The sequence below is a fragment of the Bactrocera dorsalis genome, chromosome 2 (assembly GCF_023373825.1).
Source record: "Bactrocera dorsalis isolate Fly_Bdor chromosome 2, ASM2337382v1, whole genome shotgun sequence".
NCBI lineage: Eukaryota > Metazoa > Arthropoda > Insecta > Diptera > Tephritidae > Bactrocera > Bactrocera dorsalis.
In genome coordinates, this window is record NC_064304.1 from 46,636,708 (window position 1) to 46,653,442 (window position 16,735).

General features: G+C 35.9%; 1 protein-coding gene across 1 annotated transcript in view; it reads left to right on the forward strand.

Annotated features, from left to right (window-relative positions):
* Positions 1-16,735, forward strand: part of LOC105225757 (disintegrin and metalloproteinase domain-containing protein 12) — a 109,805-nt gene that overhangs the window by 84,886 nt on the left and 8,184 nt on the right. Inside the window, exons 2-7 of the mRNA XM_011204368.3 lie at positions 9,202-9,332; positions 11,233-11,421; positions 11,546-11,694; positions 14,567-14,732; positions 14,805-14,978; positions 16,535-16,733. Coding sequence (XP_011202670.2) covers positions 9,202-9,332; positions 11,233-11,421; positions 11,546-11,694; positions 14,567-14,732; positions 14,805-14,978; positions 16,535-16,733 — 1,008 coding nt within the window. The remainder of the gene's footprint in view (positions 1-9,201; positions 9,333-11,232; positions 11,422-11,545; positions 11,695-14,566; positions 14,733-14,804; positions 14,979-16,534; positions 16,734-16,735) is intronic.

Sequence of the window (16,735 nt, forward strand, 5' to 3'; positions counted from 1 at the left end):
CGCTCATATCCACAAATATTGTAAAACAAAATTTTTTTAATTAATTACAAATCGCCAAAAGACGACTTGTAGAGTGTTGTGTGAAAAATGTGTGTGTTTTGTGCTCATTGAGAAAGAAGCGCTCGCCTTTATTGTGTCATGAACCGACAAGTGTGTGCCACGTCGAGATGGGCATATTCCCGCCAAAATTGTAATGAAAAAATAAAAAAATACGTTTTACATATGTATGGTATGTGGCTTTTAATTGAAGACAACATGGCAATTGGCAATTATAAAAAGCTCAGCCGAAGTGCGATAAATGCAGCATCTTTTACGCTGTTAATATTAGACGATGACGTGTTTTCTCACGATGAATGAACGAATGAAATATCTTTTAAAATGAATTATGAATTTTTATAAATCCTCTAATATGTTAGAGAAAGATATTGAGATGCAGAACTTTTTATGTATTTTAGTCATTAAAATCAACTATAATTTAGTTAAGTTTTATTATAATATTTATTTTTATTTTATTAGAAATTTTTCGACTTTTAAAATATAAAAATATACTAGCATAATGCTGAATTCTTATTCTCTTACTTCACTCTTTTTTATTTTGAAATCTTCATCTAAGTTTTCGATTCCATCATTCTTAGGTATATATGATGTTATGACGTATATTCCTATTTTATAATATATTTTGGTATTTTAGTGACTGAAACTAGGTGACGTGGACATAATTTGACTATTCATAAATTTCGCCAATGAATACTCACAACTAGAGGATTTAGATGTCTGTACCTTAACAACCTAGAATCTCTTTTATAAAGATGCAAGCCAAAAATAAAACATATCCCGATATTGTAAATAACAGTTTTCTCGCGCAGTCATTACAAGTTTCCAAGCCACTAGAAGTTATTTTATTTTAGTTTAAAGACCAATGATAACCTACTACTATGAGCAGAAAATAGTAAGACTTTATTCATATTTTTAAATTTATTAGTTTATTCTTCGAAATCTACATATGTCCTTCCCCTCAAAGTAATCTCTCTTGGCCCCAATACACTTGTGCCAACGTTTTTTCTAATCTTCGAAACAGTTGTTAAAGTCAATTCCCGGAATAGCCTTTAATGAGGAAAGTGATTCAAGCGGTCGTTTGCGTTTGCTGAATAGCTAGAAGGCGAAAAACGACGAAGAATCAATGCAGTATCCGACAGTGCGTTATCATGGTACAAAAATCAAGAGTTGTCGGCTAATAATTTTGTCCTCTTTTTACGAAAAGCTTCGAGTAAACTCAAATAGTATTCCTTGTTAGTATAGTATGGCCGGTTGGAAGGAATTCGGTGTGCACCACACCTCGATAATCGAAGGAAACTGTCAACATATCTTGAATTTTGATTTGCTTTCACGTGATTTTTTCGGCTTAGGCTCACATTTGTCACGATATTCGCCGATTGATCGTTTGTTTCCGGACGTAAGTATGTGTATGTACATATATCCAACTCATCGCCAATAATATAACGCTTCATGACATCCTGGTAGTCGGAAAGCATTGTTCTATAGACATTAACGCGACTCATTTATTTCGTAAAAAAAGAAAAAGTCTTCCTTCTTTTGCCCACAGTTGTATAGTATGTAGAAGAACCGAATGAAGACATTGGATCTAATGTCTTATATGTGAAATTGAGGAAATGAGTTCTGGTTCGTCTTTTTGCTCTACAAAAACTAATTTCTGAAATTTGCTGGTAAATTGAAAAAAAAAATAATCTATGTAGATACATACATACATACACAACGATGTGTTCTCTACACGGCCTTCTTTCCAAAAACGCTCAACAGCCGTTTTTATTGCAAAATTTTATAGTCGTCTGCTAAAGAGTACGCTTTTTTGTTATTGTTGTGGAACATAAACATTTTATTATGGCGCTAGTGTCGCATCAGTGACCAAGTGATAGCGTCTGGCAAGTTCATCAAACCGTGTTGGCGGCGCTGACTGTCGAAATATCAGTGTAAACAAACCCAGACAGATATGCATATGTATGTAGATACCCACATACTAATGCATATATATATGTATATACACAAACAACAATAAGTAATGAACTCGCTTTGTAGGTGGCAGTAAAAAAGCGAGACTCATTTATTACAACCCATTGAGTAGGCTGCGGATTTGTGAAACGCCATTGGCACCGCAACAACAACTACGACATGAAAATCCACAGGCACTGGCTGGCATCCATCAGCAAGTGCAGCGTATTTCATCAAATGTCACCGATGAAACACAAACGAATCAGGCTTCAATCACTCACCAGCTTAGAATTTATTGTGCGCAGGCGTAGGCGTGCAAATCGGCAGCACATATGTACATATGTTGATATGTTTATACAAATTTACTCGTGTGTCAATCCGTGGCGTCGACAATTTCTATCAGCATTGCAGGCTGTTATCCTGAGATGAGAGCGACAAACATGCACACAAACAACTTCAACGCATGTGGCACATAAATAGCATTGTTTGTATGCCACTTATGCCAGTCGCTATGCTCCTGCTGGGCCGCTGATCCAGTTTTAATTGCCAGCGCTTTGCTGTCATCCGACACTTATAGTATGAAAACGACTCATGTTGCATGCGGTGTCAGCGCCTAGCGCCTATATGTGTGCTTCAAATGTGTATGTGCATGTACATGCTATTTAGGTTTGTTGGCATGTAATGTCGAAATATTTACAGCCTTCCGTGCAGTGGCATCTTTTTCAAATATTGATTTTTGTGGCGTCCTCGTACTCGGTCGGGGCTGTCAGCGCCACAGTGAACGAGTTATGTGTGCGCCACGGCGCCTGCTGCGTTACACATACATACATATGCGCATACATATGCGCACATTACTTATGACAAGTGCAGGGAAGATAGATATCCTTGCGGTTGGAGGTCACTTTCTGTTATTACATAAGTACATACATGCATACGTTTGCGCTGAATGAATAGCGGAACGCTCATTGTTTACATGTTTTGTTCAGAGGAACGCACGTCTTGTTTACTTCATTAGGATATCGCACTCCAGCCTTGTTTGTACTTGATTTGTTCACCTCACTGTTCCCCCTTGCAACATTCACATCTTACTTTTGATTTTATTACTTTCTGTAATAATGCATTCTTCGTCAATTCTGCTTTCCGTCAAATTGCACATCATAATATATTTTTGCGTCGGTTCCTTATAAAAATGTAGATTCGTATGTAAACACTTTTAAAGGGTGATCCATTTCGAGATTCCTTTTTTAAAGAAAAAAACAAAAAGTTCAAATTTAAAGGGACATATTTATTATCATTCGAAAGAAAATTCTTTGGCAATTATTTTTTGAAGATTATATCTTTCAAATGTTGGCCGCGGCTCCACTTCAGCTGGTCCCTCCGTTAAGTCCAATTTTCGATGACTTGTTCGGGCATTTTGACTGGTAACTGGCCCAAAACGTGAAATTATCTGCTCACCGAAGTATTCTCTCAATAAATCCATTGATTGATGCGAAGTGTGGGAAGTTACGCCGTCTTGTTGAAATCAAATGTCACCGAGATTATGAGCTTCAATTTCAAGTATCAAATATTCCGTTATCATGGCGCGATAACGGTCATCATTGACGGTTACGTTCTCACCCGCATCATTTTTGAAGAAATATGGACAATTTCAAACCTTTGTTTTTCTGGATGAAATGGCAGCTCTTGAGTCTCTTCAGGTTGCCCTTTGTCCTAAATGCGGCACTTTTGCTTGTTTACATATGTACCCATTGAGCCATAAGTGGGACTAAGCGCGACTCGAAAACGTGGGATCTTATTGAAACTTGTCAATAGTCCATAGACAGAAGCGATGACGCTTGGGAGGGTCGAGGGGCTTCAATTCTTGCAAAAGTTGTATTTTTACGCTTTTAATTTAAGATCTTGACGTAAAATTTGCCAAGTTGTTCCATATGTCGGTCTGAGTTTCTGCGAACGGCACCAAATAGACTCTCGACCGTCTGCGTGCTGGACGTGGTCTATTCAATAAGGAAGGCTGGGTCTCAAGGTAGGTGATGGTGTTGCGAATAGTACGCTAAGTGGATCGATTATGTTGACCAAAAGTTAAGCAATTTGTAATCGATGTTCAGGCAAGTCCATGATGTCATACCAAACAATACTGAACAAAAATAATATGACATCTTGACACAACTCACGTGTAATCTATTAAAAAATATTATTGAAAAAATACATATACTGCGATCACCCGTTATGTAGCAAATGTCCTTGCGTTGCTCAACTGGCTTCACAAAGAACGCCATTACGTGGGAACAAGCTCTTTAATGGAACTGTCTTGTCAGCACGATGTGAACTATTTACATGTGTTTGTTTACATATAGTATGTATTATGTGTAAATGTCATACATATGTGTATGTATATGTGTTCTCAATATGCCATATACATTTTGAAATTACTTTCCCATTGCTCGAGGTGTTGATGGCAGCGCCCATTAGCATTTTCCCTCTCAACACATGTGATTTCTTGTGATGCTTTTTCGAGATATCTTCATCAAATTATTATTCAAGGCAGCGGTTCAATCTTTAATCATATTGTTCAGATCGGATTACTATAGCACATATCTGCCATATAAACTTCCGATCAAAATCAATTTTTTATAAAGAAACTTTGTATTTGTTAAGGTTATTATAGCTACGGTGAAACTGAAGTTAACGGTTTGATGCTACCATATAAAATAAATTACCCTCGTGTACGATTTTTGTGGTTATTCTCTTACGGTTGGTTTTCGGCTACCCAATCAGTCTCATAGTAATACATGCTCAAGCTAAAAGGAACAGTTTCTTCCGTACAAAAATATCAAGCTATTATTCATAGTCAATTTGAGACTAATGGCAGACCCGAACTCGTTTCATTTTTTGCATAGGTTTTAAAAAAGTTTATGCCAACTAGGATAACGGGACTATTTGGGTATTTCTGATTTTAATTTTTCGAGTTTCGATTCAGCATTTCATCTTAAATATTTGTTCAAGATAAAATCTTAAAATGTCGTTAAGTCGAAATAAAGGACATCACTGGATTTTTATTCCGATTTAATTTACATGTCTTAGATTGAGTCAACCTAAGCGATTTCTACTTATGTCGGTATTACCATTTTTACCAATTTTTATGTGCTGGAAGTTTACTAAGCTTTATCATTATGAAAATTCTTGAAAATTTGCTTGGTCATCGTAAAATAAAATAGAGTGAGTATAACATCATAATAACATCTCAAAATAGTCAAATCAGCAGTCCGCTGAATTCGTCCAAAGCGTTCGAAAACACAATATTCGACAAACAAGGCTTCTGCCGGTACTTTTTGCGATTTAAATGGAATATTTCTTTTAGACAAATAATAAATATTACTGTTAATGACCATGCATATACTAACTCAAAAAAGAGAAAAGTACGAAGATAGTACGAAAGTCATAAGATAGGTTTTTAAGAGACAAATATCATTAAGAGTGATAAGCTTTAAAGAACAACATCAAACCTATTGATAAGGAAATGTACTCTATACTCATAACTCATCACTCAGTTTTCAGGCTACAATCCGATAAGTCGATAGCACAAAACCTCCCATATAACCCATTCGAAGACGGATTGAAACGTATAGGACTCCTCAATTGTTGGATAACATCAGACGTTTATGAATAAAAGCGACAAACTTATATTCATTATATTAATAATCGAGCAAAATCGGACTGTTAACTATTTAAGAAGTAATAAAATGAGGGAAAGTAAATGTACAGTATGCTAAGCCCAGAAAGATTCCCTTATCCGCTGTTTTTTTTTTAGTTTGAGTGCAAACATGTCATTCATATTTACTTAAATTAAGTACATAAACACTTCTCCACATTATAATTTTAAGAACAAATCTTCGTACCAGCTTTTGTCTTGAGTGAGTGCGTAAGTAATTTAAAATGATTTTCCCTCCTTAGACCATTCGAGTGCAAATTCAACGTCATACGGCACACTCAAACGAGTCTCGCGACATCTCTGAACCGGCACTAAATATGTGTCCAAAAATATTTTCCATACTTCACGGCAGATTTACGAAAAGTAGACAAATTTTATATGCCGGCATTTATGTTTTGTGAGAACTCTCTCTCTCTCTTTATATTGTATAGACTTAATTAGTTTTACATCATTGTTGTAGTCACGCCGCCGTCGGTGCTCGACGAAAATAATCGAAAGTGGGGCAAAACTGTGCCTATAAGCTATGTTCGGCATGCGCTTGTCTTCTTATTTTTCCTCAGGTTTTTTTTCATTTTTTTGTGGACGTCGCGGTCGTTTGTCAAAGCAGGCGCGTGGAAAATCCATCCCACTCATACACAATTCCCTTGAAAAGTTTATAAAGAATTTCAGATTTATTTTTAAGTCTTGTCACTTTAGTGTGTGTCATGCATGGTCTAGGTAAATCGTTACAAAGTGCGTCTAAAGAGGATTATTTATGCGTAGACGAAAAGTTCGCTGCACAGTGTGACTTTCTATTGAAGCAAGTTGACAAAATTGTTGAAATAAGGAATAAGACCTATTTCTTACTTTATGATTGAAATAACATATAATTGATCATAAGAAACGACGGGCTCGAAAGCAAGAGGCTTATAAATGTTCGTTTGGCTCGATGGTAAGCAATTCTTAAAACAAAGAGAGCAACAACATCATCATCGTATATATGAGGACCTCAAGTCCCTCAAGTAAGATGAGAAATGGAACGATCGGCTAGTCTTAAATATAATTGTCACGGTTTACTCTTCACCTATATATTTAGCCGCCCTTCTCTTGCCATAAATTCATATGCAAAAGCAACAAGAAAGTATTCGTATGTCTCGTTCAAACGATATTTATTGATTTTATTTAGTTTTTTACTGATTTTAGGAACTTTATGCATGACATAAAATATATGTAATTGATCGTAGAAAACGAGAGGGATGAATGTTACTCGTAATCAAGGAATTTCTAAATTTTTTTTTTGGCTCAAATGGATACAATTCTTGTACCAAATAGAGCTACAAAGTTGCATTAGTGGGCTTGTAAGCGACAGGTTTAAGCAACAAGACCTGCTTGAGCAGCTGGTATAGCTTATTGGATAGCCTACTCTCAAGCGTTGGGCCGTTGAAATGGTGTGGCTTAAGTTATGACTTTACTAAGAAACAATAAATTTACTTGTATTAATTTTTAGTTTTATTTCGTAAATTTCTTTTAATTTTTACTTTGAATTTATTAATTTATTTTTTTTTGTGCTTATTTCATATTATATTTTATTATTTCCTCACGTTCAACCCTGAAAAGTGTATAATTAAGTTTGCCTTGACATTTGTAACACCCAGAAAAAAACGTTCGAGATCCTTTTAAATATACAATGTGCATATACAATATATAAATAGTCGAATTAGCCATGTCCGCTTGGTCGTTCGTATGTCTGATGACCTGCAATTTTGAACACGTCCTTTCTCTCCAAGAATCTGCCATTTGTCGGGGCAGATGGGAACCGATATCGGACCATTGTAGCATATATTAGTAGCTGTCATAACTTTGAACGATCAAAATAAAATTCTTGTATGAAAAAAACATTTTATTTGCACGAAATTTGGCGTGGATTTTTTTGTTTTGTTAAAGCCAGTTTAAATTTTCATAAATATTTTCATCTACTTAATTTATTGTATTGTGTTTGAATAAATAAATATTTATATTTTGGACGACTCCACAACTTACAGCTTCGTTTTGTTTGTATTTCGACCTCCAAAACATGTCGCCGCACTTAGATCAATTTAGTTTTCAAGTGTATGCCCTGCCCTTGTCTCTGCAAAACTCATAAAATATTAAACACATTTTTTGAGACTACATCGCTTGGTATTTTATGTGTATGTGTGTCTGTGTGTGTGTAAATTTCAGCCACTTTGGCTGTCAACGCAATCAAAACTTTTCCAGCTCAATTTGTTAAAATCTCTCTCATCGCATCGGCTGTTGTATTTTCGTTGTTTACGGCTCCGCGTTGACAAATTGGCGCTGATGTCAGCTCATAATAATAACATATACACTGGCTTATTATTACAGTTACTGAGCACTTTTATCCCCGCATCTGTGTTTCTGATGACAGTTCTTCCAACACCCGTCTCGCCTCATAATCGAGCAATGATTAGCATCAGTAGATTACTGTTTAATTCACTCATTGCTCGTAATTACCGCAAATCATTTACAAACGTTCATACAAGCATATGCATGTCTGCATGTGCATACAGTGGCAACCAAATCGCCTAGTAGCCCGTAACAACAAAAACAACAACCACTTTGTATGAAATAGTAGACGGCTTGTTAGCATATCTTATCTCTGCCTGCTCATCGGTGCTCATGCTCAGAGCTTATAATTACATGCTTGTCCGCCAAGGGTTACGGCAGAGTTGGTCATGTCGTTGGGCCCTACTGGCTGTCGTCTCACACAAAGTCACTCGTCTTTGGCTCAGTGGCGTTTCGCAGCCGCCACGCACCTTGTGCTGTCATCTAATGCCACGTAATTAGAGACTAACCACAGTTTCTCATGTTCAATTATGGTGGATTGATGCAGCGTGCCTCTTACCTAGTTCCCAGTGCCCACATACATACACACATGCACACTCCCTTACTCGCCCACTCCTCCTCCGCGCGCTCGACACGGAGTCACTGCTTGTTGGCTATTACATAAATCTGGACTACTAAAGTTTGTCAATGTCAATGCTTCGCGTGTGCATCTTCGCGAGCCTATTTATGCATTTGTATGCGTGACACGCACACAGCCACACTCATCAATACACAAATTTATGGTTAACATTTGCTGTGGTTCGTTGCCTTGTAAATGGATGATGTCGTTGGTTGATAGACTGGCTCACGTAAGCTTCCATCTTAACTGCATGTGTAAATTTTTGTTGTTGTTGTTGTCCTTAGCATTTAAAATGTCATTACATTTCTAGATCTCGTTGATTTGTCTTTGCGCCGCCCGCGTCTGTCGTGGTGTCATTAACACTTTTGCAGCAATCATTTCGTGATTTTTGGTGTTGTTGCATAGTGTTCTATTTTTTACTTTTTCCCCACCTTTTACCGGTTGTTCTCACTCTATAGGGATTCACACTTTTTCTTTCACTAAATTACCTAATTCTCTGTTTTTCCATATTCTTCTGATTTTCGTTTTTTATTATCTTTTCCAGCACATTCATCATATCCACAGACTGGTGATTTTTTTCCTGCCCTTAATGAGTTCACAAGCCATTCCGTGATACGCCCTGAAATTCAGCATGGGCGACATAAACGCGCCTTGCGAAGTACACTGGATGCGGAGGTGAGTAAAATGTTATAAATATGAAGAAAAGATAATGGGAAAACAACTTCATTAAAATAATGGGATTGATCCTTTGCGATAAATTTAGCTATTATACCAACCCGGTGATGAAACCCGAAAACTTCTAATGCTAGTGAACATATTATCAAAACTATAAAAAATAATCGCTGAAGTGAAAGAAACTCCTTAGTCGTTTTCTTCCGTTATAAGCAAAAAATTGTTTCGTGAAGTGAGCTAGTCAAAATCTTCTTAACCTCAACGCTGGTGGCGAACTAAATCATTCTTTATTTCGTACGATTTTCGTACGATTTCAATATTAATCAGCTATACACATGATCAGAGTTTTAACATTGCTTCACAAATCTTTAACACATGACCCTGGACGGTCTCTAGTGAAAAATTCCGGTTCAAAATACTGTCATTAAAGGGTGATCCATTTCGAGGTTCCCTACGTTTTTACAGAAAAAACAAAGAAACTTCAAATTTAATGAGGAATGTTAATTATCATTCGAAACAACATTCTTTGGCATTTATTTTTTGAAATAACAGCTCTTGAATCTCTTCAGGTTGCTCGGAATGCGAAAATGTGATTCATTGCTAAATAAACTTTTGCTCGAAAACTTCGGATAGAAGGATGCGATGTCGCTTGGGAAGTTGAAGATTTCGACGTAAAATGCACCAAGTAGTCCCATACGTCAGTCCGAGTTCTCTCACTCTCAGCTACGGCTGCTATATTTTCTTCATTGCATGCTGGACGTGGTCTACTCGGTCCAATATTATCCAATAATTATTACAGGGTCTCAAGATAGTTGGTGGTGTTGTGAATAGTACCCTCAGTAGGCCTATTATGTTGACCATGCGTTGAGCGAAGCACGCGAAACACATCCTTTACAGAACGTGAATTTTTGTAATAAAGTCGAACGATTTGTAAACGTTGTTCAGGTCTTTCCATGATGACACAAATAGCATGACAGCTTGACACTACTCACGCGTGATCTTTCAAAAAGAGGCTATTGAAAAAAGTACATCCACTTAGATCACCTGTTATATATTTTTAAACATTTCAAATCAATACAATTTTGACCATTCCGGTAATGAAGATCTCCCAATTTTTTGTAATAGCCAATTTGCACTCAAAAATATATAATTCTTCATAGGGCATGTGTTTACTCTTTCTAGCTATACTTTAGCGTCTACACCTCGTTAAAGAGGTGCCACTCACATTACTTAAAACCTACACAGTCCATCCACGATGTTCAATTTCCCAACCCAAGAGTCCCATCTATCACTTACAACATTCGGAGGCAAGCTGTCACCTGTTTCTTGTATGGCGATGTGAGCGATGGTGACTGCACACTCTTCAAATGAGAGTGTTCAAGGTTGGTCTGTGTCCTTTGTGCCGTTCTGCTAAAGGATGTGCCTTTTTGCACTAAAATATGAATTTCAAACATTTCATTCAGGGAAATTGCAAAACGCCCACAATTTGCATGTTAAAATTAAATTTGTCTGCGGTAATATGATCGACCGCCGAACAATTATTAAGCGTTTAATAGGTCGAAGGCAGTCATTGGCTATCCAACTGGCTGATGGTTATCGGTGGTCCCCTCAATTTTATAGCACTCCTGTGTATATGTGTGTATTGGTAAATTAGACATATTGGCAAAGTAATTTCGTGGGTGCGCCATCCTGCTTACAACTCCTCAACCGTTATTCAATGGAATGCAAATATGAAACGCCAATTTAATGATATTTTTTGTGAGCTTCAATTGATTTATTCCTAATTAGATGATTCGGAAATTTCGCAGAATTAAAGAGAATAAATATTAAATTTATATTAAGACTTTATAAATGAATGAAAAATAATTATTATTTTCAACTCAACTTAATCATAATTTTCCAGGAAGGTCAACATGTTCCGCACATAACACTCACGTACCAGCATGAAGGTCAACGCGTACACATTGACCTGCATCGCAACGATGAGTTACTGCCAGCCGAGCATTTCCTCCGCTATCAGCACTCGAATTCGCCAACGGGGCGTGTAGTAAAAAATTTCACAAAGACTGAATTGGAATTATGTCATTACCAGGTGAGTTGTGCTTACAATAAAAAATGTTGTTGTTGTAAAAATGTTAGATTCTTTTATTTTCAATTTTTTCTGCTAAATATCGATTTTTAATTAAATTCATTAATGTAATTTTTTTAATTCAAAGGGCACTATACGCGGCAAACCGCTTTCCAATGTTGCCATATCCACTTGTAATGGCGGTGGTGTCAACGGTCTAGTTTACGATGGTACTGACACATATTTCATACACTCCGGTAGTGATGGGCGGTTGCAGGATGATCATTTTTTATTTCGGTAAGTTACATAACCAAAATCAGATTAGATTATGGCGACTTGTAGTGTGACTACCAATGCATTACCATTTGCATGACAAAAGGGGGAAATCGGACCAACAATCGGACGGTACAAACAAATATAGTAGGTTTTGTTACTGCCTTAGGTGTGAATTAGTTCCAAACAATTTCGCCCTGAAATTTTTAGCCCGTTGTGCTTCTCATTTGAAAGTTTAAACTAGAAAAGTAATACTTAGATTTAAACCATTTAAAAAAAAAACTAAAACAAATGTTTTCATAGTTCGCTTCTATTATACAATATACGAGGTGTGTTAAAAAAATAACAGGGGTTTTAAAATTAAAATTTTGCAGCTTTGGAGATTCTAATTGTCAAATTTTTCGATAATGTTGATATTCTGCCCCTGAATCACAATACAATTTTCAGTTGTATTAATTGCTTACGTTGACTGTAGCAGCCGCTAAGGTTAGTTAGACCTGTTTTTATGAGTTGGGCGATTTTCGCTTGTTAAAAGCTCACATTTCGTAGTATATTAGAGAACAATTTGCCAAAAACAATACTGTAATGCCCGAGGCTCCATATTCGCCAGACATTTTTCCAATATTCAAAAGAAAGAATATATTAAAGGATCGTCGTTTTACAGGATGTATATACATATGCATACATATATGCATATATTTAGTTTGAGAAATGTTTCGAAAATTTTTGAGGGCGATAAAGGTATTGTGGACAAATAAATAAAAATTCCAAAAAACGAGAATACAAGTTTTTTTTAACACACCTCGTATTTGTTGTTAAGAGTGAACTAACCTATTCAGACATAATTTTTATAGTTTTTTTTTTAGATATGCTTTCTTGATGTCTGAAAACAGAAATAAGTGGGTGGGTTTCAAATCCGGAGTATACAGTGAAGGCAAAAGCATATTAAACCCCACTTAATTTTAACTTCGTTCTAATTGATTTGTGATACAAAGCATTGTTTTCATTATGAACTCGTGCGGAACTCTCTTTGCATAGAACTTTCCTGTACTACATTTTTCCTGAATATCAACGGCGTTCACTTAATATGTTTATAGTACTCGTATCAGCAAACATACCGATCAACTTCATTTTAGGGCCTTCAAAAGCAGTATCTCTGTTGACCCACCACTACGTTTAGTATCTCATAGGGCATGTACGTGTTTTCAACTAAATACTTCGTCGTTTCACCTGGATAAATTTTATAAATTTTGTATTGCCTTATTCTGTCGCGAATAATTGCAATTACAATCAATTGTATTCACACTGCCAAATATTGTCGGCCCAATTTACTTGGCTTGCGTTAACCAACATTTGGATCTTTAATGGCTAAGGAACTATGCATTTACATAAGCTTTTGCCTTATAAAACATTATTCAGTCTATATTCGCAAAAAAGTGAACTGATGTGTGAAAGGAAATATATCGATGATTGTGATTTGACGTTTGCTAAAAAATGTCTTTGAACTCAACATCCGCTGCCAAATTCAATAATCCGAAAAAGAATAATGAATACATATATAATATGTACGAGTATATGTTAGCATGTAAATGAGGTTTCCTTTTTAAGCTAATTACATCATTCTAATTTAAAATTGACAAAACATGTTGATAATAATAATGAGACATTTGACAGTGTAGTTGAGATTAAAGAAGGTAATAATATGGTAGTAAAGCTACATTAAAAATTTCAAGCTATTACGTGCGAAAGTCTCCCGAGTACCATCGTCCTCCGATTAGAAAATTCAATTTCTAGAAAAAATCAATTTGAATTGCTGTGTTCTGAAGCTTACTGACTTAAACAGTTCCAAAATACAGGAGATTGGACCAATTGAAATATTTTTAGATCTAAACATTGAATATAAATGGACTACAAACATATTATACCAAAGTGTTTACTCAAATATATTTTTTTTTTTGAAAACTTCCATATTTGGGGAGGAACTTGACAATTTTTTAACCATGACAGGGGTATATTAAGTGTGCCACGAATGAGATGTCGGGATCATTTAAAGGATTTATGTAAATGAGTAATGGTCTTGATATTTCGGAAATCAGAGTTAACTAAATGTGTATGTTGTCTTTGCCGTAAGTTAGGCCTAGAATTTACTACATTTCTTCTATCATATGTATATTCACAGATATATCGACACTACTTAAAGATTTACTAGAGCAATTTGAATAGTTCTTAAAGAAAATAAAAATAAAAGATCAAATGGCTCATAATGGTAAAAATTTAGAAATTTTCAGCAAAAAGACTCTTACCCACGTTTATTGTACGTTCAAGTGTGTATAGGTATATACATACATAAGTATAGGCGAAATTATTTCATGCCGACATTCCAAAAATACTTTTCTAATGTCTTTATTAAATTATACTCTCATTTTTGGCCAGTAGAGCTTTAAAGTAGTCAGAATGTCTCCACTATCCATTAACGGATAGCTACCGGCTTGTCTGCCTATTTTAAATTTGATGGCCTGTCCCACAGCAAGCGAGTTGGCTTTTCGTGTGGCCACCACCTTTTGAGTCAATATTTGGTCAACGCATGTCGGCAAACACGCCGCTGCTGTTTTAGCCACTTTAACCGACGTCGCTACTCGCCCACACAGTGCCACGGCCGATGGTCTTGAATAAAACAAGCGTGTCTACCATATTAATGTTGAAGGCGGTGCGTGTTTGCGTATAAATTACACACTAGAACATCTTCTTCGCTTTCTTCCGTTCGCACTTCCGTTAAGGCATAAAATATTTGCAAAAACAGTTAGCTATATTTCATGGCTAATTTGTGGCTTGTAGAAATATTGTAAAGCTAAATTTTTTTAAATTGGCAATTATTGTTTTGCTTTTTAATTTATAGACATGCCGATTTGTTGAATAAAAATGCAACCTGTGGCTACGACAGTGCCACTGACAACCACGCACACACTCCTTTCGGGAAGGCTGAGAATTTGCTGCGAAAGAGTGGGGACTTGTCAGAAGCACCAATGCACTTAGACGGTTCGGAAATCAATCGCATTTTAAGGGTGAGTATCATTTTTAGAGCGAATGTAAAATAGTTTCTATATACTTTTGTCTATTATTCAATATAATTGCAGTATAAAAGGTCCTATGAGAATAACGATGTGATACGCGGTCCTTACAATGCCAACAAACACTCGTCCTATGTGGAACTTGTTATTGTGGTTGACAATAAATTGTATAAATCGTTTGGGGAGAGCTCGAAGAAAGTACATCAGCATTGTAAGGACTTAGCCAATATAATCAATGCGGTAAGTTGACTAAGTTTAAGATAATCATAGGGACATTGAAATGGTCATGTTTTTAGTTATAATGTAGTATGACAGATGAGAACATTAGACCGATTAAGATTTCTTCCAAAATATCTTACGTTAAGTTTTTTGTTTCTTTAAACGTTTGCAGTTCAGGACCTTAAAAATTTTTAATACTCCTATTCTCAAACATAGCAGTTTATCTTAATGATTGCATTTTTTGAGGTTAGAAAAGTTTTAGAACACAATATTATTCATTGTAGCTCAACTTAATAAGAATATTATTTTTTTCAAAGTCTTGATAACGAACTCAAAAGATATGGCAGTTCAAACCATTAGAATTTTATAAATATCACCCTTACATTCAAGCACTTACTAAGCGCCAAAACCATAGTAATCTATCATCCTGGCCGTACTTCATATCTGAACCATAATTTTCTACATCCAAGTTTAAACCTAGGTATTGGTAAAAAATAAAATAAAATTACTCTCAGAGAAGAAAAGAAACATTGAAATCTATGGAAATGCTATGAGCTTAAAAATAGTAAATTTCCAAGCGCGTTAAAGTCTTAAGTCTTCTATTTAAAAAAATTTAAAAGAAAATACGAACACAAAATTGTTCCCCCAATAACAGATTATAGACGATACATCATTCAATCTTCTTATATATAAAAATGGAAAGCATATGATTAGATACAGGGCGTGTTATACACTATAGCAGGAAGCATTTGTATGTGTAACGAATAAAATACAGTTGCAGAGACTGAAAACATTTCTTGCTCTTACATCATACGTATTTAAGTATGTACTATTCCTTACGTGATTTACGATGTCAATTAAGAATGTAGATAGACAGTTTAACTATTCTTTTATATTATTATCACGATGAATGATATCCTTGACAAAAAAGACCGAGCGGAGCCGCGGGTTTAGACTAGTTCAGAAGATACGAGTGTACTTTCTTAGAAATAATTTCGGACAAGTGAGGCTCAAATTTTGACAATATTTTCAACAATTGGGGCCATCAGCAATAACGCGCCGTATATTCTCTTCCAAGGGGACTCGCTTTATCTGCGTAGACAATGAGTTCACATAATTTTACAAAAAATTGTCCAACCCCGTTAAATCGCACGATCTTAGAGTCCACGCCACAAGCCCACGACACGAGACAATGCGCTCAATGCGCTTGTTTCAATAAATTGATTATTTTATTGGCTGTATGGCATGTACCGTTACATCAACATCCTCTAATTGAGGCAAGAAAACGTCATTAAACATGGACCTATAACTTTCTGGTTTCATTTTTGAAGAAATATGAACCAAGGATCCCCTGTGTCTATAGAGCACATCAAAAAGTAACTTATTGAAGATGTAATGTAAAATTTTCAGGCCTTCAAAACAGATGTTTTAATTTGACCTCCACTTTTAATGAAATTAAATACACCAAATAGGTTGATTTCTAATTATGTTCCATAGAAAAAAAGGTTCAAATTACCTAATTAACCTACTTTGCACTTAATGACTGAGCTATAATTTGTATTTTTCTTTCCCTCAAGTTGTACGTACCATTGAATATCTTTGTCGCTCTGGTGGGTGTGGTGATCTGGAACGAGTACAATGAGATTGAGTTTTCGACTGATGGAGATCTAACGCTACGCAACTTCCTCAACTATCGGCGAACAAAACTGGTGCTGGACCATCCTAACGACAATGCGCAGTTGCTGACCAAAGAGCAATTTAGTGGCGGCGTTGTTGGT